The 21,781-nt window shown below is 54.1% G+C and overlaps 1 protein-coding gene across 1 annotated transcript; it reads right to left on the minus strand.

Annotated features, from left to right (window-relative positions):
• Positions 1-15,647: 15,647 nt before the first annotated feature.
• TTC32 (tetratricopeptide repeat domain 32) lies at positions 15,648-20,269 on the minus strand. Its single transcript, XM_043981127.1, has 3 exons — positions 19,967-20,269; positions 17,983-18,149; positions 15,648-17,246 (listed from the first exon to the last, which is right to left on the minus strand). The coding sequence occupies exons 1-3, from the start codon at positions 20,113-20,115 to the stop codon at positions 17,119-17,121; spliced, it is 444 nt and encodes a 147-aa protein (XP_043837062.1). The 5' UTR covers positions 20,116-20,269; the 3' UTR covers positions 15,648-17,118.
• Between the last annotated feature and the right edge of the window lie 1,512 nt (positions 20,270-21,781).

Genomic DNA, 21,781 nt, shown 5'->3' on the forward strand with positions numbered 1-21,781 from the left:
CACAAGTGCCATGCTCCCCAGATAAGGCTGCAGTTCTGGCACCTGCTGGACCCTCAGTCTTCTCTTCCTTTCCTCCCCTCCTCCCAACCCAAGCCTGTTCCTCTCTTGCAGAATCTCACCTCTGCCACCTCCCCTGATATTCTTGCTGTTTCTCTTGCCATAGCCAAGCTTGGAAGGGAACCCCCAGCAGCCTCTCATGCTCCCCCAAGGTGGGCAGGAAGGCAGGTACCCCTGCCTCTGAGCTGTACTCAGGCAGCTCCTTGTCCCTGAGCCTGGATGCCCCCCTCTCCCCTCCTCCAGAATGCCTTCCCTGGTTTCTCTCATCCCTCTTGGCTGTGACCTTGCCCCCTCAGCTGGGCTTGCCCCTAAATGTGCGTTATTGGCTGGGGTGGAGGGGAGGGGATCTCACCCCAGACTGGACTGGGAGCATCCTGAGAGAGGACCCTGAGCCTTCTCTCCTGTCTGTATCTTGCCCAGGGCCCAGGCTTGGCCTCTGCTCCCACAGGGGGTAGTCTGGCACAGAGGAGCGAGCCCTAGATCCCAACTCCCCCCTTAGAATAGCACCCCCCAGAGGACTGAAGCACTGCCTTCTCCGGGGCCCAGCTCCCAGGTGCCAACCTAGTACTTGAGGACTTGCTGTGGGCAAGGGAGTGACTCAGGGCTGCACCATCCAGGAACTCACTTTGCCGAGGGTTGGACAGATTCCAAGGAGTACAAAGGGAACAGAACAGATCTGTGTCCTCTCTGCCGCCCAGGATCCTCAAGGGCCGCTGTGTCACCAGGATGTTTCGGCGAAAACTAAACGGCGCCTTCCTAGAAGGGAAAGACTCAGTCTGAGGTGGTTGGTGAGTTTTAAGCTGTCTGACTGTTCTCTCCAAACAGAGTCCTGGCTGGGGAGGCAGGGCGGGCCCTGGGGCCGAGCCTTACCGGCCGGGTAACTTCTCTGTTCTGAGGGTGATGGAGCCCATAGGGCCTTCGGGCACCTGGGCCAGCTCCCAAGGAGGCGCCTTGCCTCTGCTCGCAGACCTCAGGCAGGGGGCATAAAGAATACTGTGCCCCTCCCCCAAAAACCTTTCAAAGCTGCTCATCCCACCATGGAATCCCCCTGAGGGTTAGGCAACCTTCCCCTATTGCTGCAGCTGCTGACCAGAGTTCCTAGAACACAAAGAACCCAAGAGGAAAAATGCGTGCATCTTAACCTCTCTACGAGGAGCCTCCCCTAGATGACTGCGTCCCCACCTAGGATGGTTGTGTCCCCTTCCTGTTAAGGGCCTGGGATTTAGTCTGTGATCCCCCAGTGCCCCTCCTTCAGGGGAGGGACGGTATAGAAGGCTGTAAACTTAGCTTTAAAAGCACATGGGGGGGGCAGCTAGGTGGCGCAGTGGATAGAGCACCGGCCCTGGAGTCAGGAGTACCTAAGTTCAAATCCGGCCTCAGACATTTAACACTTACTAGCTGTGTGACCCTGGGCAAGTCACTTAACCCCAATTGCCTCACCAAAAAAAAAGAGGGAGAGAAGAATCAGAACAATAAGGAAAAACCTCAAAATAGAAAAACAACAGCACCAAAAACAAAAGAAATAGTATGGTTTAATCAGCATTCATATTCCACAGTTCTTTTTTTTTTTTCTGGATTTGGAGAGCCTTTTCCACCATGAGACCTTTGGAACTCTCTTGTACTATTGTATTGGTGAGAAGAATCCAGTCTATCACAGTTGATCAACACACAATGTTGTTAATACTGTGTATAATGTTCTCCTGGTTCTGATCATCTCACTCATCATCAGTTCATGAAAGTCCTTCCAGGTTTCTCTGAACTCCTGCTCATTGTTTCTCACAGCACAACAGAATTCCATTACATTCATATACCACAACTTGTTCAGCCATTCCCCAACTGATGGGCAACCCCTCAATTTCCAAGTCCTTACCACCACAAAAAGAGCAGCTGTAAATATTTTTGAACATGTCGGTCCTTTTCCCTTTTCCATGATCTCCTTGGGAAAAAGACCCAAAAATGGTATTGCTGGGTCAAAGGGTATGCACAGCTTTATCGCCCTTTGGACATAATTCCAAATTGCTCTCCAGAATGGTTGGATCAGTTCACAGTTCCACCAACAATGCATTAGTGTTCCAATTTTTCCACAGCTTCTCCAACATTTATTATTTTCCTTTTTTGTCATTTTAGTCAATCTGATAGGTGTCAGGTGGTACCTCAGAGTTGTTTTAATTTGCATCTCTCTAATCATTAGAGATTTAGAGCATTTTTTCATATGGGAATAGATAGCTTTGGTTTCTTCATCAGAAAACTGCCTGTTCATATCCTTTGACCATTTCTCAATTGGGGAATGACTTGGATTCTTATAAATTTGATTTAGTTCCCTCTATATTTTAGAAATGAGGCCTTTATCAGAAGCACTGGCCTCAAAAATTGTTTCCCAGCTTTCTGCCTCCCTTCTAATTTTAGATGCGTTGCGTCTATTTGTACAAAAATTTTTTAATTTAATGTAATCAAAGTCATCCATTTTGCATTTCTTAATATTCTCTATCTCTTGTTTGGTCACAAACTGCTCTCCTTTCCAAAGATCTGAGAGGTAAACCATTCCTTCCTCTCCTGATTTACCTACGGTATCACCTTTTATGTCTAAATCATGTACCCATTTTGACCTTATTTTAGTATAAGGTGTAAGATGTTGGTCTATGCCTAATTTCTGCCATACTATCTTCCAGTTTTCCCAGCAGTTTTTGTCAAATACTGAGTTTCTATCCCAGAAACAGGAGAGTTTGGCTTTATCAAACACTACATTACTAATGTCATTTACTACTGTGTCTCTGTGCTTAGCCTATTCCATTGATCCTCCACTCTATTTCTTCAGGGCTTCACCTTCTGAGCTGATAGCAGCCTTGGCCCCAAACAGGGGGCAGGGGGTGGGGCCTCAGAGAAGCAGACCAGTCCAAAAGAGAAGCACAGAGCTCCCAGCCCCTAGGGCCCAGAGGCAGCCAACAGAGAAGGGAGGGGCTGGCCAGGGGCTGATGAGCCCCAGAAGTGAGGAGCAGTCCTGGGCTCCTAAGCAGGGAAGCAAATGGCCCAATGCCCCCACCCCACCCAGAACTCGGAGCTTTTCCCTCGGCTCCCTTCCAATGCTCCATCCCAGGACCCCGAGCTCCCTCCATCCCAATCTCTCGGCCCCATCACGCCAAGGAGCACCAACACTACTTCCCTAAGTTACAGGCTTCTTTCGCTTCTTAATCACATGGAGTATTCCCGGAGGCCCCTTCTCTTCCAGGGGGATGAGTGGTTTTCTTTGTGCCCCGGCTTTCAGACCCCGGGACAACCACCACCTATGTCCACACCATGAACTGTAGGAACAGTCTCTGGGCCCCCAGAGAGATTCTGTGTGAGGAAAACTACATGGAGGGAACCAGCCACAAAGTGCTGTGACAGGAGGCTGCCCTGAAGCCAATGTTCAGCCCCATCCTCTCCCAACATCCCGGGCTAAGGCCTCTTTAGTGTGGTGTCCTCGGGGGTGGGGGTCGGGGGACAGACAGGAAGGAGTATGATTGACTTGGTCCTGGTGTTGGGGGTGGGGCAGGGCAGGTGGGGCAACAAACTCCTTTAAAAAGGATCCTCCAGGGGCAGCTAGATGGCGCAGTGGATATAGCACCGGCCCTGGATTCAGGAGGACCTAAGTTCAAATACGGCCTCAGACACTTAACACTAGCTGTGTGACCCTGGGCAAGTCACTTAACCCCAATTGCCCTCCCACACACACACGGATCCTCCATAGCTCCTGCTCCCACGAGGTAGATAAGACAAGCATTCGTAGTTCCATTCTTCGGACAGAGAAACGGAGGCTGAGAAGTACCCCTGGCTCCAGGAGCCTGGACACCAGAGTCAGAGACAAGAGTCAAGCCCGGGTCCTCTGCCCTCTCTAGTGCAGCTCTCCGGCAGCTCACCGCCCTGGCATTCTCGAGGGCTGAGGAGGGTGCCCCAATCCCTCACTTGGGGACTCCCAAGCCTGCTCCTTCAAGAGAGCGATAACCAGATTTCTCGGCAGGTCTCGGTGATGACTGACGTGCCCACGGTCACGGAAGCCAAAGTTTCCGAGCAGTGGATCTCGAGGCCGTGGATGGGTGCGCTGCCTGGGGTGAGAAGCAGAGACCTGGGTTCAGCCTCGGTCCCTCCCCTCCAGGGGATGAAACTTTCCTCCCGGGCCCCAAAACTTCCTGATTCCTTTGTACTAAGAGCATAAGTCGGCATTCCAAGGCACTCCAGGGTTGCAAAGGGCTCTATTGCGTGTTTCCCACAGTCTATGCAAGAACAGGGTCTCTCTCTGATCTCCAGAACCTTGTGAGGCAGAGGCTATTATTCCCTGCCCCGCCTTTTTTTTTAACAGATGCTTAAACTGAGGAAGAAAGGTGAAGGAGCTTGTCAGGGTCACGATTCCACCGCGGGCCTCCCGGAGTCCCCCACTCTCCTCACTGCAGCTTCTAGCTGCCCCCATCCTTCCTGGTAGTCCGTTTATGGTCCAAAGGACTCTCACAAGCCTCCCAGACCATGAGGACTGTGGGCTCAAGCTCTGGCTGTGCGTATAGCTGTAAGAATTCCGTCTTCCTTTCTCCTTTGGCCTGGGTATTGACGATCCTTAGTAGAGGTAGGCTGCTATAACCTAATCCACCAGTAGGTGGCACCACTCAGCCCCAATTCAAAGACTCACGTCAGCAGGCATTTATCAATGCCTGTGAGTGCAAGAGATATAAGGACAAATGGGACCTTTCCTGCCCTCAGGGGGCTTCTATTCTAGGAAGCTTTGCCTCCTTTCTGTTTGGGTCTTTGGGGGGCAGAGGAGGAAGTCTGGGTCATTTCCTACACAGAACAAAAGCGCCTCTTAGACAATTGACAACCCCCCCTCCTCCCGCAGCCCTGAGGATAAAGTCCAGGATAAAGGACCCGGACTCTGGCCCGGCTCCCTTTGGCAGGCCCAAGAAGCTGCCTGTGAGACTCGGCAGATGGTGTCTGACCCACCCACGGGCAGAAAGATCGCGGCGGTGCGTCCAAGCTGCGCCACCGACACCGGCACCAGGGTGTTCCGCAGATGAGTCCGAGACCACTCTGGTGAGCCCTGCCCCGTGGTCCGTCAGGCCCGGGGATGCTGCCCCCGGGCTCTCTGCGGACTCTGCCCCTCCCTTCCTTGAGCAGGTAGAAAGCGTGTCTGTCAACCACAGCCGTGTACAAGCTGAGATGGCGACTGCTTCTGATCGACACCACTGTCTCCTGTCCTGTCGACAAGTGCCCGGCCTTGAGCCCTGGGCCCGAGCGTGAAAGAGAAGGCAGGGGAGGCTCCCACCTCCTGGCAAACGTTTGCGGGGCTTGTGGCCCATGTCCTCCCCAAACCAGAGATCCCACAGTCCAGCTAAGCCTGGTCCAACCAACCCCTTCCTATTCCAGAGCCTTCCTATTCTAGCTGCCTCCTGGGGGCAGGTGCAAAGGAAACCCACACCTGACTCATTTGTACACTGGACAGTCAAGTCCCATTCACGGCAACACCTAGTCGCCCCTGGCCCAGCACGCTGCCTCTAACCTCAGTGTCACCTCAGTGAGGTGGGGAATAACCAGTTAAAAAATGATGCCTGTCAGGGGGCAGCTAGGTGGTGCAGTGGATAAAGCACCAGCCCTGGATTCAGGGGGACCTGAGTTCAAATCCAGCCTCAGACACTTGACACTTACTGGCTGTGTGACCCTGGGCAAGTCACTTAACCCTCATTGCCCTGCCCCCCCCAAAAAATGATGCCTGTCCAGTGCCCCAACCCCTAGGGGATGCAGAAGTAAGGCCGCTTGCCCAGAGTCCTACAGCCATGTCAGAAGCAGGACTTGGTAGGGCCTGGAATGGGGAAGAGCCAAGTTCAAATTCTGCCTGAGACACTTATGAGCTATGTGACCCTGGGGAAGGCACTTAATCCTGTTTGCCTCAGTTTCTTGATCTGAAACAATGCCCATTTCTCAGGGATGTTTTGAAGATCAAAGGAGAGAACATCTCCGAAGCACCTTACAAACCTATCAAGATGCTCATTATTGTTCTTACTCCTGACACCCTCTCTCCTCCACCCGGCCTGCCTTCCCAGTAGGCTACGGTCACAGCCTCCAGAAGGAGTCAGCGAGAGGCTGCACCAAAGGGCTTTCTGGGTGGCCGTTTGTTGGGGATGTTGCCGGGGGATTCTCAGAGTATAGCTGACCAAACAGCCCAAGTCCTCTCCATCCCTGGGTTCTGACTCGCCCCCAATAGCCAGAGAAAAGAGCTACCCAGGAATCCTCATTCCCTGGACATTCAGGCTGGCTGAGTCTTTCTGCTACTGGGCAGATCCAAATGATGTGAGGAGGAAGGCAGGCCTTTGGGGGCTGTTCTCAGCACCCCAGATCTCTGGGCACTGGGGGTGCCAGCTTCCTGTAGCCCAGCAGGGAGAGCTCCTAGCCCTACCCACTACTGAGGAAATGCTGGGCCCGAGGGGCGGGATGGCTGGCCCCTTCTCCCTGCCTGGCCCTGAGTGAGACAGGACTTTTCTTGGTCTGCAGGTGGTCTCTGCTTCATCCCCAGCAGCATTACCTGGACCATCCCAAGCATCCTCCCATGCTGACCCTTCAGCCAAGCACCTTCAGGTGAGAAAACATCTCCCTAGCAGTGGGTGGCCACAGAATGACCAACCCACTGTCCCACAGCTGTGGGCTCAGCTCCAATATGACCCACATTGAAGTGACCATCCCAGTGGGTGCCGGAGGGGGGCGGCTACAGGTGAGCATTGCACAGAGCCAGTGCCTGGGTCAGGAGGGGTGTGTGTGTGTGTGTGTGTGTGTGTGTGAGAGAGAGAGAGAGAGAGAGAGAGAGAGAGAGAAAGAGAGAGAGAGAGAGAGAGAGAGAGAGAGAGAGAGAGAGAGAGAGAGAGAGAGAGAGAGAGAGATTCCTCTGCAGGGATGGCCAGTGAGACCTGCAAAAGCGGGGATGAGAGGGGCTGGAAGAGTTGAGCTCCTGGGAGGGTTCTCCTGGCTGACCTAGGGCTGGCCTCCCTGAGCTCACAACCTGCCATACCTCCCCTATTAAGTGTGTCAAGGGCAGCTAGGTGGCACCATAGTTCATAGAGTGCTGGGCCTGGAGTCAGGAAGACCCGAGTTCAAATTTGACCTCAGACACTAGCAGTATGCACCCTGAGCAAGTCGCTTCACCCTGTTTGCCTCAGTTTCCCCATCTGTAAAACGAGCTGGAGAAGGAAATGGCCGAGCCCTCCAGTGTCTGCCAAGAAAACCCCAAATGGGGTCACAGAGTTGGACATGACTGACACAACTCAACAACAATACAGCCCATGGTGCTGGGAGGATGAGACCTCCGGGTACCTCCCACACCAATACTTTGTATGTGTACGAGGCTCGCTCAAAGACTCTCTCTTACTTGGTCCCTTATATTCTCATTTCATCCTCTACTCTGAGGAAGGTAGTGCCAATATTAACCCCATTTCACAGACGAGGGAGCTAAGGTTAAATGACAGCAGCTAGGTCATACAAGGGATGATGAAGCTGGAAAGGCAGGCAATCATTGCAGAGCACGGGGCCCTGAATGCTGAGCAAAGGAAGCCGAGCATGGCGGGGCCAGCGTAGTCGCTCCCTGGCAGCTGAGGTTCTGTGTGGGGGCTGGAGCTGGCCAGCCTCGAGGCTGCAGCTCTCTCCCCCTCGCCAGCCTCTCCTTCCTTCCAGAGCGATGTCCATCACGGCATCTACGGGACCACCTACAGCATCCACTCTTGGAGCACATGTGGTCCGACAGCACCTGGCACCTGACCAAGCTTCTCCTGATGAAGCCCACCACCACCCCCTTTGCGGCCCAGACCCACGTGGTCACTGACAGTAAACACAGCCCAGTGGGGGGTGGGGAACTGGTCCCAGGTCCGAGGAGGGGGAGCTCCCTGGGGGGTCTGTACTGTGCTGACTTGGGTCCAGGCCTTGACTCTGTCCCCTGCTCTCCAACTCCAGGCACCTCACTGTTCTCTAGAGGCTCAACGGCCTCTCTGCGGATGAGGCACCGGACCCCTCCGCTCCAGGCTCCTTCCTTCCGATGAGGGTCTGAAGTGCTCACTGGTCTCTTGGAAGTGTCTGGTGCGGGTGAGGCCCAGTGACCGCCCTCAAGGCCCTTGACCCTATTGCCAAGGGAGGCTGGGCCCTGGCTCTGAAAGGAGGAAGGCAGAACCAGCGCACGCTGGACATGGGGACATCGTGGCTGTGCCCTGGCCCAGAAACTGAGAGAGGGTTTCCTCCAGGCCCTTGGTGTCAGAGCCGTGAAGGCCAGCTGGGAAGAAAGCATTGGCCCCTAAAACAAAGGTGGCTGGGCGGTGCGGTGGATGGAGCTCCAGGCCTGGAGTCAGGAAGACCCGAGTTCAAATGTGCCCTCACACACTCTGACCCTGGGCAAGTCACTTAGTCCTTTCTGCCTCAGTTTCCTCATCTGTCAAATGGGCTGGAGAAAGGATGGCAAACCACTCTGGTATCTTTGCCAAGAAAACCCCAACTGGGGTCACAGAAGGTCAGACACAACTGAAATGACTGAACCACCACCAAAAACTTTGAAGACAAGACTTCTGGCTTTTGGTTGGTGTCACATCCCCGAGGGGTTGGAGGAGGGAGGCCACATCAGCCATAGGAGGCAACCTAATTAGGCCCAAGGACCTTAACTGGCCCGTGGACTCGGGATGGGACATAAAGGGACAATCCCTCTGATCTTCAGTGTGTTTCCCCAGTGGGACCGTAGCTGTGTCTGTCCTCACGGGGACTGGCATGGGCAAGGCTACGCTCAAAGACTGCGATCGCAAGCCCAGAGAAGCTAGCTAGGGCTAGTCCTTCTCCTGGTTTCACATCACCGACTGTGAGACCTCCGCGAGGATAAGGCTGATAGTCCGGCCATCTTTGCCACCCTGTGCCCCCCCCAATGCAAAGAGCCTTGAGCTAGCGTTACATGGGGTTCTACCACCGGCCTCTCCCCTCTGAGCCAATGGATTAGACTTAATGACTTGTTAGGGTTCTTCTAATCCGGCCTAACCCCAAGATAACTTTATTCAGACTGAAGGCAACCATCTTGTCTATGAAAATGAGGTCCTCTATGAGAGAGAGGCCCTTCCTCCAAGAGGCATAGCCACCATTACCAGAGATCCAGAGTACAGGTAAGAGCCAGTCCTCCGGGATCAGGCCTTGGGCCTCTCTCTGGGCACACCAGGGTAGGTACAGGTCCCAGAAGGGATCCCCATATCAAAACTAGCCTGCTCCAAGGTCCCTACGTTCATGACCCCTTGGATCCACATTCAAAAGAGAAGCAACTGCCACCATTTTCATTTTCATCCGAGGCACAAAGCTTTGACAAAAGGCCTTCGAGGCTCCGGTGAAGTTAGTTCTCAAGTCACTGAAGGACTTCCCACTTCTTTCCAACTTGGGCACTTCATCGCCCTTCTGCAGAGCAGGAGATTGCGGCCCCTGGCCTGGGCACTGAGAGGGTCTGGGCTGTTAGAACCCAACTTCTAACCCTTGTTTGCTGGGCAACCATAGACAAGCCACTGACTTCAGTGCCCTGGGCACCTCGAAGAGCCCTCTCTAAAAACAGCAGAACTATTTGGAGAAACTGAGTCTTCATGCCAGGAGTCCCTTTATACTAATGAAATGACAGAGCACATTTCTTTATACCCCATCCTTTCGAGGGGGCGGGGCTCTTGAGGGAAGCCACAAATTGGGAAATGTCTAACAAAATAAATAGAAACGCAACACAAGATAGAAAACCACAAATGAACATAATCTAAGTCATGCGCCTTGCAGGGACTGAGCCATTTCTACTTGGACAGCCCTGGTCCAGGCAAACACTGGGAGCATACTATGTGCATAGGGCACCCCACCCCCACCACCTATAAAAGATGAGCCTTGCCTAGGGCTCAAGACCAGGAAACCTTTTCATCAAGTAAAGCCCAAGGTGCTGATGAGCCTCTTAAAGGACAGGAAAATGTTCTTGACCAGTGGGAATGAGGAAGAGGAGCCCGCCTGAACCATAGGTGGGGCTCTCGCCTGCCCTCCTCCTCTCCCACTGCTTGGGAAGCTGAGCCCGGGAGGCCCGGAATGCTAAGCCGAGGCACGGGGATGCTGGCTTCTACCAAATGAGAGCTGCATTTACAGAACACTAAGGTGTGCGGGGCACTTCATCTAGGTTATCTGGTGCTCCTGTCCCCACATTTACAGAAGAGGAAACTGAGGCACAGGCACCTGTCCAGGGTCACTCAGCTAGTCTGTGTCTGAGGCAGGGATTCTAACCTGGGTCTTCCCCACCCCCAAGTCCAACAGTTGGGCCACCATGGAACCACGTGGGACCAGAGAAGCAGCTATTGAAGGGAGGCCTTGTGGTTGGAGGGGCAGGGGGGCAGGGCTAGGCTGGGAGTCGGGGCCTGGATGTGGCACCTGCTGCCTGTGTCACCTGGGGGATGGGGCTAGAAGCTGAGGCCCCATCAGCTCCTCCTCCTGCCCCACCCTGGGGTGCGCTTCCCAGGAGCTCCTGGGGCTCCCATGTCTCCGTCAGAGGCCTGGCTTTGAGGCTACCTTGGCCTCTGTTGTTCAGGTGTGTCTACACTGCCTGACCCTGGTGTGCCCCCAGGGAGTTTCTACCCACAGCCACCAGCCCCCTTGCAGAAGCCAGTGTTCCTCTGGACAGACAGAAGCAGGTGAGTGACCACGGGTCGGGGGGGAGGGTGCGAGGCCCTTCACAACCAGGGCTAACATGCAGCCTGGGAGTTCTAAGGGGAAGTGTGGCCTCATGGGCAGGGAGCTGGCCTTTTCAAGCCCCGCCTTTGATGGGCAAATGGCAAAGAAGGTGCCAACCTGCCCTGGGAAAAGGAGTTTCCTCTCCTGGGAGGTCCCTATGCCCCATCGCTCCCTGAGCAGTATGTCCTTTCTCCCTCCACCCTCCAATCCTGGCTGTATGACCTTGGGCAAGTCACAATATCAGAGCCTCTGTCTAAGATCTGTCAAATGGGGGCAATTTAACTCATCCTAGGAGTCCTGAGGAGGCAGTTTTGCTGTTTTCTGCTTGAGCCCCATGAACGTGGACAGTGGGGGCATCTCTAAACCATGCTTGACCTTTCAGACGAGCTTTCTGAAGGAGGCTACACAGCCACCGGCCCCATCATGCTCGAGGCTCCTGGTGGGCTTCCTTCTGGGGAAAATTCACCTGCAAGGCTGGGTGAGCACTCGAGCAGCCCCAAAAGCCGCCTCCGGGTTTAGGGGTGTTCCGTTAGGCATCATGTGGGCAGAGGGCAGCCAGCAGCTCGGCTCCCTAAAAAAGAAGGAAATTCTTCAGGTGTCCAAAGGGATCCATGACTGGGCATGCTTCTATGCTGTTCTTCCTTTCTTCCTGGGGCTCAGAAGGGGGCGTCCTACCCAGGAGCCAGGAAAGGAACCCGGGTCCCGACCAGTCAGGGAAGCTGTGCTCCAGGTGTGAAAGGCAGGAAGCTCCCTGCTGGGGCCTGGGTCGGGGGCCCTGGGTGGTGCTGCAAGCCTGGGGTGGAGGCTGAGCAGAGATTCTTGTATCCCAGGGTGTGGGAGAATGAGGCTGTCCTTTCCCTGCAGGAAATGGCTTCTTCTCCCAAGCCTGGCTCTGGGGGGCCCTCGAAATCCTTGTCATGGTGCTGGCCTTCCCCCTCCTCCCCCTCCCCAAAGGGAGGACGTCTGTAACAACAACAACCGTCAGAAGGAAAAAATAAATCCTCTATGATCCAAGTGTGTCAGCTCTGCTTCCCCAGATGTCCACACCTCTGGTCCCTCTCTGCCTGGCCCTAGGGCTGCGCCACTTCCCTCAGTCAGGAGGCAAAGTGCTGGACCGCACAGTCAGTTTTCTCATGGGAGGCAGGTAGGGATGCGACCACCCAAACCACCATTTTGCGGGTACCGAAAAACAGTGGGTGAGAACATCAGGATGAGGTCCCCCCTCGTGTGGCAGGCAGGCAGTGCACCCAGACCACCAACAGCTTGTCTCTACTGAGGCAACATGGTTTAGAGTGAGAGGGACCAAGAGCTGGCCCCAAAGCCAGGAAGACCTAGATTCAGTGCTCACTGTCACACATAGGTTGTGTGACCTTGGATAAGTCCCTTACACTGTCTACCCCTAGAATTGGAGAGATAATTTCTGGCCGGAATTAGAATCAGGAGAGCAGTTTTGGGCACGGGGGCTGCAGTCTAGGTTTAGACCGGGGGAGGAGGGATAGAAATACATCAGGGTCTTGAAACCATCCCAAACAAAGCCTGAACTGGGAGAGGTGAATTAAAACTCACTAGCGACTTGTTTGTGCCTAGTCAAACCTCTCTCAGAAAGCAGAAGGGAACAAGACTGAGCTGCAGCTTGGTCAGAAGCACAGAGGTTGGAGGTCAAGGCCGGGACAGAGGGCAGTCTTCCTTTGGGGCCAGAGTTAGCGGTTCCGTCCTCTGCACCCCCCACCCCCGCCAACCTGGGTTCTCAGGAGGACCACGGCATGCTTCACTTCCTGTAACCTAGGGGTTGAAGGAGAGCACCCCTGAGGTCCTTCCCTTCCCTCCCTGTTGTGGGTGGTTCTTGACATCGAGTGCTCCTCTAACCCGTTCCCTTGGGTGACGGCTGCCCAGCTCCCTGGGCCTTCCTGTTGCTCACCTGCAGAGAGAACGAGATGGGGTGGGGGAAAGCAGTGGATCTTTGGATGAGCCACTCCCTTTCCTTCCCTGGGCTCCTCTAACACAAGGGAATGAGGGTAGAGGGCCCCCCTCTATTAAGTGGACTATTTCCCACTCTGACAGTGAGACTCCGGGTGAGAACCACAGTCTGGGGCTTTCTAAGGCTAACCTTCCCACCCCCATTAGGCCGGGTTAGGAACCAGCACGTCTCCTGCTCCACGGGGTCCATGTGACCCAGCTCCCCTGAGCTGGCCTGGACCCTTCTGGCACCCACCCACACCCACCCACACCCACACCCCTTGCAGACAAGACCTTTAGGTGTAAGAATGGGGGGAGAGGGGTATCCTTATGTGGCAATTGGAGGTGTAAGGTTTTCAACCAGTTTTACAGGTCTTGGCAGGGCTGCCCACAATGCTGGTGAGCCCAGCCCTGAGGGGAGGTGAGGGGAGCTTTAAGGAGAAACCGTGCCAATCAAGTCCAGATGTGCCCGGTATCCCGAGGGCCCTGGGGGAGGGAAGTGTGGGAAGCTGTGGTCCCTGCCTCCAGGCAGCTGGGGAAAGGTGCTTCTGCCCACTCCTCGGAGCCTGACACCTCACAAGGAAGCACTTACCCCACCATTCAGCAGACCCTCTAGTCCTTGGTGAGTCTTTTCTTAGCCATCCTCACCCTCTGGGTGGCACAGCCCCAGCTTTTCCATATGGGGATATTCCTAGGGATGAGATGGCCCTGTGAGTGTTTGGGGGTGCTCTCAGCAGCGGAGAGTCAGCCGAGCCAGAGCAGCATCCCTGGCCCATCCTCAGCGGCTGCCCAGCCCTTCTGCAGACAGCACGGATTCTCCCAAGGCCACCTGGCTCACGGTGGACGGTGCCAGGGCTCACCTGCTCTTCCTTCTATGCTGTCCCAAGTAACCTTCCTGGGGCTTCTGTCGGGGGTCCTGGTTCAGTAAGTGCCTGCTTTGGGCCTCGGGCCCCTCTTCTCGTGCTCAGCAGCCACATGATCGGGGCAAGGTGGGTGCCTTCTCTCAGACTGTTTCCTCAACTGTAAAATGGGGCTAACAATCCTGTGCTATCTACCTGGCAACACCCTCCACACTGGGCTCTGTGGGTTCCACGGGGTCCCAAAGAGTCAGCTAGGATGACCACTGACATGAAGCACATTGGGTTTTACCTGTGCACAGACAAGGACAGCGGCCTCCGCGCTCCAGACGCCACCCCCATTGTCTCCCTGCCACTCCCACCATCCGGCTGCCCTGGCTGTGCCATTCACACCTGGGGACCAGGCCCTTGGAAACAGCAATCATCAACCAGGGAAGACGGAAGGAAGCCAGGGAACCATGGGGGCCGTGGAGGAGACGTATGCCTTGGTGAGTTAGCAAATGTCCAATGAGGATTCCCCTGGGGGCTGCGAGATGCTCCCTCAGTCACTCCCATGCTCCTAGGATCTGAAGCCACACTCCCAAGGCTGGACGAAACCTCACTGGCTCTAGTCCAACCTCGGCCAGTCCCCTGCGAGGGCTGGCTCACCCTCTGCTTGAAGACTGCCGTCGATGAACACCCAATCGCAGCCATGTTTCAGGCCCACTTCAGCCTGGCTGTCCAGGCATTTAACAGTCGGCGATCCTGGGGTGAAACCATGTGATCTGACTTTCATCCTGGAGTGAGAACGTGTTGGGGAGGGCTGGTTCTGTGGACCCACCAAACACAAGGTTTTTGATAGGAATCGACCACCAGCCAGACCCTGGGCTGGGCACAAGGGTCAGGACAAAGGGAGGGGGCCCCTGCCTAGGCAGTAACTCCCCATATTCTACCAGGTGGGTTCTTTGTGTTTATTGACTGAAACAGGCTCCCCTCTGCCTGAAGTCACACAGGACTGGGTGTGCACCTCCCTGACACACTTACTATTGTGAATGGTTACCCCCACACACACACACCCCCAACACATCCGGGACCATTCGTTAGCTCCATGAGATCAAGGCCTGGTCTGGAACTGAACTGTGTGAAGCACTAGGAGTCCAGGGGAGGGGGGGGGGTGTCCTGTGGCTTAGCCCAGACATGCTCAGCCCTTGCTGAAATGAAATTTATCCAGTCAGACATATTTGCTTCTCCCTCTCTAAAGAATTACATAAAGAGCTTTTTCTTTGTTTTTTTTTTCTGAAGCTCAAACAAGAGATACTTAACATAACTTGTATTTGTTTCCCTTATAATTAAAAGCTATCCAGACATTAAATATCAAAAGCTAATCCATTAGTAACAGAATTTGAATTTGTGAGATTTAAAGTTTTGAAAGATGTATATCCTTTCATGATCCATTAAGTGCTACCACGCTAATGAGGACTCATTAAAATAAAGCTTCAAGCATTTCTTTCTGGCAAATGGTAAAGGGAAAAACCTTAGGCAAAAACAACCACCAACTGCATACTTTGTTTCAAAAACCCCACCATGGCATCTGATCTCTGTCTAGAGTAAAGACAGGGGAGCCTGAACTGGATGATTTAAGTGTTCTGTCTTTATACATGCAAGGGACTTCAAGCTCTCCCAAGGCCTAAGAGCTTCGATCAATGATATTTCAAAAAATAAAAAGTTTGTCAAGTGGGTTTTTCTCTAAACTCCTAATGCAACTTAAAAATATCCCCCAACACAAAACCTGGACAGACATCATCCTGGACAAAGGAAGGACCCTAAAAACCCATGCCTCTGTTAAGGGCTAAAATGCTAGCTATACTGTCTAAAATATCTATTGAGTGTTTGCCAATAAATTATAAGCTTTAGCAAGAGTTAGACTTTTAAGCATTTATTCAGGAGAATAAGAATTTGGTAAAGAGAGAGAGAAAGGCCTAGATTCCTATCTATTAAAGGGAGAGCGCATTTCTAGCTACCTTCTCCACCAGCGTCCCCAGGAAAGAGAGAGACAGAGCGCTAGTCTCTTCCTTCCTCCTCCCACTAGCCAGCGTCACTGCCTGACGCCAAAGAAAAGACTCCTGGTCTTGCCCTCAAAGACCTTCACTTCATGGGCGGAACTCTTCTACAGTAAGTCTCCAGCAGGGGGCATCATTCCAATTGTTACACCCCCAAATGCAGTTTCATAGACCATCAAATTTAATTTCCTCCTCCCTGACATGCACCTGAAGCCCAAATTCTCCCCTGAATTTGCCAGGCCTTCTTTCCGAACCACAAACAAGGCGGTGGCGGCGACAGCTGTCTGTTCTTCATGAGATCACTCACTTGGAATCATGGCTTCCACCAAATTGGTTTCCCATATGAAGATGGACGGTCGCGGAGGCTTGCTCTCTTCCCACAAAAACCCACTGATCTAACTCTCTCTGAAGCTAGAGCAGCAAACAGCTCCTCACTTCAGATTTTCTGGCACCAGGCCCAGCTCTTCTGAAGGCTCCGAAGTTCTGGGGACGGGCCGGTGGGTTCACACACCTGACTGTGTTGTGACCCCCATGAAGTCTTCAAAGGCGCTTGCTGCTCGAGCCCCACTGTAGAATCTCGTTAAGGGGATGGTGTGGAAAAGGATCAAAGACCCCAACCCCAGATAAGGAGGCTTCAGTTATGGGATGGAGCCTTCTGGCAATCTGGTGAAAGCCTCTGGGAGATAAAGTACAGATCATTACAAAAGAAACCTATGCTACTAAAATGAGCATCAAAATAGTTTTAACCACCACCATTTCATGGATCCCACATTAAGAGGCTCTGCTTTAGTCTGTCAGCACAGGCCGGGCTTCATCAGCTCTCTTCTCCGAAAAACACAAGGCCACCGATTCCCCACAGAACTGAGTCGGCCCCACAGGAGACTGGGTTTTTAGGGTTATTTCCTATGAGCAGGTCATCCATATTTCTCCCCAGAAAAATCAGTGTCCTCTGACATGCTCTCTGCACAGTCTCTGTAGAGAGCATATCGTCATCTCAAGGACATCTGTCCATTCACCACACAGATGCTCCACGGTAAGATGGCAGCCTACCGCTCTCAGGAGGCTGCTAAGGTGCGCTAAGTACCTTCTTGACAATAACCATGTAAGGAATGCACGACTTCAAAGTCTACTTCATGGAGAAGTTAATTCTTTTTTTTTATCCCAGTAATTTTTGTTTTAACAATGACCTACTACAATAGGATCATTAAAGAAAAACTGCACGCCTCTGTAACTCTCAGCTACAATAATGCACATTTTTACCCATTCAAATATTTGAACATTTGAAAATCATCGCTCAACACAAGCATTTAAAATGACTGCCCCTGTTTAGTCATCCTGAAAACCACCCAGGCCATGGGCCCAGCATTGCTCCCACCTGATTATCAAGCATTTGGGGGGAATGAAAATATCTCCAAGAGTTCTGCTTTAGTCAATAACAAACAAAATTCTGATTATCAGGTGAAAAAAAATCAGTAGAAGTTTTAATTATGGTAGGATTTCTAACAATTTCTTTTTTGTTTTTCTTCTTTATCTAGAAGAGTCTGTTTTAAGCTCAGTATTGCATCTTGAAAGCCAGGATTCAAGTCTAACACCTTCTTGAAATCTTCGAAAGCTTCATCAAACTGTCCTGTGGCACAAGCAACAAGGAGAAGATCAGGAAGTATTTTAAATCTCTTGCACAACCAAGTTCCAATACACATGCTTTTTGCTTTTATATCTCGTTTTTAATCTTCCCAGTAAAGAAAATGCATTCTCTTACAAATGCCATTGGCAATCTATTCTCCAGTGGCCCAGCTTCTGGGATAAAGAGGCTAGGCCGCAGCAGTGGCTCTGCTTCCTACTAGCTTACCCTGATTCCAAGTGTAAAAAGCGAAGACAAAAATGCCAGAGCATCCACAGGCCTTGAGTCAACCTTTGATAAAACTGCTACCCAAGTCAGAGAAGGGACTTCAACAACTGTCCCTTTAACCTGCTTTTTAATCTTTTAAAAGGAAAAGTGTCAAAAGCACCTGGCATCGTCAAAGGTCTCAAGCCCTTCTCTTCCTATCATCTCATGGGTCCTCAGGGATTTGTTTTTAGAAATAGGTTTCTCTGGCAGCACCTGTCACGGGCAGCTGGTGGGCATCAGGCACAAAGCCATCTGCTCCGGGCAGTTCTAAGTGAGCTGGGCAAAGGTTAAGAGCCCAGACCCCTCCCCTCCCCAGGATGCTGCATGAGCTTCTACTAGACCTGAGCAACCTTGTGGATGACTCTTCGGGTCCATTACCATCCCTCAACTCTAACACGAACCCCCGTTTATGGGAATCTCCAACAACAATGCAAGTCAGCAGCCACCGACCTCAGGTGAACAAAAGCATCCTCACCCATCCTATAAAATATCAAGCCTCGGTTGTAGTAGGGGACCTCAAACTGGGGCAGGATTTCGATGGCAGCAGCGTAATCATCCACGGCTTCGTAAAAGTCGACCCGAAGATATTTGATTTGACCCCTGTTGTTGTAGGCAGTGGCCAGATCCTCCAGGGAGCATTGGCTTCAAAACAAAATGGAAAATGCAGCTTAAAACTCGCCCGGCTGGACTGCCCGGGCACAGCTTTCCTCTAATGAATTTGCAAACTGAACATTCCGATCAAATGAAGAAAGCGAAAGGGGAAACCGGGCATCGGACCGCCCGGTGCCCCCTCTGAATGCGCCCCGCCAATGGCTGGGAGCAGATACCCGGAACAGCAGATACCGGGTGGGGAAAAGCAGCAGCTGGCAGAATTCTCATGGGCACCAAGGCGCCCTGGCGTGGGCTTTAGAGCAAGGGCCAGGTGAGCCGCCCAGAGCTGGTCTTCCCCATAACGCCATCAGTCCCTACTCCAAAGAAGGAGCATGTCAGCGGTGGGGGAAGGCAGGCGGGCCTGGCTCGTGGGCCTGGCTCTCAGGCCCGGCCCAGCCACTTCCCGCTCCTTCCAAAGATCAGCTCGGGCACCTCCCCCAGCTTTCCACCCCCCCCTCCCCCTCCTCAAATTGTTGGTCTTCGTACAGCCTTTCTCCCCAGAGAAGGGAAGCCGCCTTTATTCATCCGCTTCTGTTTGCCTGATACCAGATTAATGCCTGCTTGCCCACAAGTATCAGAAACTCTATCTCCGCTCATTCTTTGTTGTGATTCGGCTCTCTGTGACCTATTTAGGGTTTCCCTGGCCAGCATACTGGGCTGCTTTGCCACTTCCTTCTCCAGCTCCTTTTACAGACGAGGAAACTGAGGCAGAGGGGGATAAGTGACTCGCCCAGGATCACACGGTTGGTCAGTGTCTGAGGCTGGATTGGAACTCGAGAAGAGGAGTCTCCCTGGCTGTGGGCTCAGCCCTCAATGCCTCACACCCGCCAGCTGCCCCAGGTCACTCTTTGCCTCTTATTGAATCAGATATTCACAGAATAACTGCATGTTATATCTAATTACATACTATCCATTACCTCTACATTCGCTAGCTACGGACACACTAGAACGCGTATAGTTTCATCCTGGCCCAACATCACTTAGCTACAGCATTTAGGAGGCAGGATTTGAACTCCCGACTTCACAGACCACCCTCCCATACAGAACCCGGGGAAGAACTGGATGAAAGGATGCGAGAAAGGGGAGGAGGGAGGGGCCGCCGGGGATGGGCAGCAGGCACAGGCCAGGGGAGAGGGGGCACTTAGCCTGGGGCGGGAAATGGCAGAGAAGGAAGGGGGCGGGTAAAGAGGGAGGGGGCAGGTAAGGAGGAGGGGCTGGAAGGGAGTGGGCAGATAGCAGGAAGACACCCAGAGCTGGGGGGGGGGGGTGATTCTCAGAGGCGCTCCCTCTGGGGGAGCCCACGAGCACGTGGACCCCAGACCCCGCCCTAGTCCTCTTGCTCCCTCAGGGGCGGTGGGAGACCCCCAAAGTTGGGGCTCTGAACCCCAGGAAACGCCCGTGGGCTTCCACAGCCCGGGCTGGACCCTCTGACAACCGCAGGGGGGCTGAACTATCCCCATTCTACGGACGGGGAAACTGAGGCGGGCGGCAGGGTTTGAGGGGCCAGGCGTGCGGCCCCCCCAGGCGTGTGGCCCCGCAGCCGCAGACCTGGGCCCCGCAGGGCCCTGCACCTCCGCCTGCCTCAGTTTCCCCCCGGCCCATATGAAATAGAGCCGTTCCCAGGCGGGGAAACCGAGGCCCAGGGCCGCAGAGCGCTGCCAAGCTCTCACTAGGGGTAGGGGTGGGGGTGACAGGACGAGCGCTCAAGGCCAGGCCTCAGTTTCCCCAGCCCCTCTGGGAATACGTGATGACGACGACACGACGTCAACACCGCCCATCAGAGGGCACGCAGCTCTCGCGAGACTCACGGGGCGGCACGCGCTCCCCCATCTGCGCAGGCGCACTGGCGAATGTAAGCTGAGTAGAGCGCCTCGGCCTCGTCGTGCTCGCCCCTACGGAAGTGCGCGTGGGCCTCGGCCAGGGGCCCGTCGCCGCCGCGGGGCGGCTGCCCATCCATGGCGGCCGCGTCTTTCCTCTCTTGGGGGCGGGATCGGGGCCTGGGCCGGCGCTGAAGCGCGTCCTGTGGGAGGAGCTCCGTATTCTCGCGAGGCTTGGTGGGCAGTCCTACGGGCCACCGTAGGTTTCCTCGCCCTGGGCCCCTGGATATTAAGGCCACTGCGGAAGGCTGGCCCTAGCACTGCCTGGGCATTCGATTGGCCGTTTATCGGCGGAGGCGCGATGAGCGAGTTCTGTCCGACCATTAACCAAAGGGCTCGGGCGGAGCTTGTGTGGGAATGCGACCAATAGGCGGCTTCCTGATTGGAGGGACGGCCAATCAGCGCCTGGCATGGCCGGGATCGTCGCGGAAGAGAATAGGGGAGGGAGATTGTCACGTGAGGAGAGAAAAAAATGTGCGCCCCTGCGCCTGGGCCACGGGCTTTCGGAGCGGCGGCAGGTGACAGGACGGCGGGGCGCGGCAAGACTCGGGCCGCTGACACGAGTGGGGATCCCGGGCGCCCATAGCCCCGAGCTCTCCCGCACCCTCACGCTTCGGAGGCTCCCGCGGAGGGAAACGTGTGGATGACCAACCAGCAGGTGGCGACGTCCCACCGCCGTGGCCCACGCGCGAAAGCCCTTTACCCACTTCCCTAGGGACGGGCGGGGCCTCCCAGTGTAAAGAGGAGACTGAGGCTCAGGGAAGTAGGGAAGGCCTTTTTAGCCCAACTTTCACCCGAAGAGTTGTGCCCACTACAGACCACAGACAGGCAGGGACCCCACCCGTGATGTGGCGTCCTCCCCAAGCCATTTCCAGGAGGCTCATCGAAGCCCCGAAAGACTCTAACAACAAAGGATGGAGAAAGGAGGAGCAAGAGGGACCTGCCACCCCCCTCCCCAGACACGCAGGAATGAGCATGCTGCTCACGCCACCCCCACTGCCCTGGAGCCGGGGGAGGAAGGACACGAGACAGACTGCAGGAGAGCTTGCGGAGCCCACCCGCAGGAGGCCAGCCTCTACAGCTGCTTAGATAGGGCCAGGGACAAAGTGAAGAAGCACTTCCCCGGAAAGGTCGCCGTCAAGAATGAGCCCCTGGCTTGCAGCCCAGAAGAGGGGACAACCACCACCTGCCACGGGCATAGACACGAACCCCAGAGTCCAATAACCGCGTGCTCTTTTCCCTGGCATGAAGCTGAACTCGGCCCCTTCCTCTTCTCTTCCTCACACCCAGCGCTCCATCTCCAGGCTCCACTCTTTTGCCTTGGCTGCCCCTTGTTCCCGGAGTGCCCTGCCTTCTCACCTCTACCTCTTACTTTCCATGGCTTCTTTCAAGACTGGGCTCAGGACAGTCTCCAAGCCCCCCACCTCCCACCCCCATCCCCAGACTGCCTTCCTTATACTGCACATAAGCCGCATTTGAACCTGGGCTCTTAGGCTTACTAGATGTAACCATGAGCACTCAGTTTACCCATCTCTAAAATGGGGAATTGGAGCGTGGAGTACCTACCTCAGAGTGATCCTCACCAAGGATCCAATAAGTTAAAGTCTGAAAAGTGCTTTATAAACTTTAAAAGAGGCCAATTAATGTCATTAGTAGGATCAGTATATTGGCACTCCCCACAAGATGCTAAAAGCACCAAGGGGAGGCCTTTAGCACCCTGACCACTGGTCTCTGCAACCCATGCCC

The sequence above is a fragment of the Dromiciops gliroides genome, chromosome 2 (genome assembly GCF_019393635.1).
Source record: "Dromiciops gliroides isolate mDroGli1 chromosome 2, mDroGli1.pri, whole genome shotgun sequence".
NCBI classification, from domain to species: Eukaryota; Metazoa; Chordata; class Mammalia; order Microbiotheria; family Microbiotheriidae; genus Dromiciops; species Dromiciops gliroides.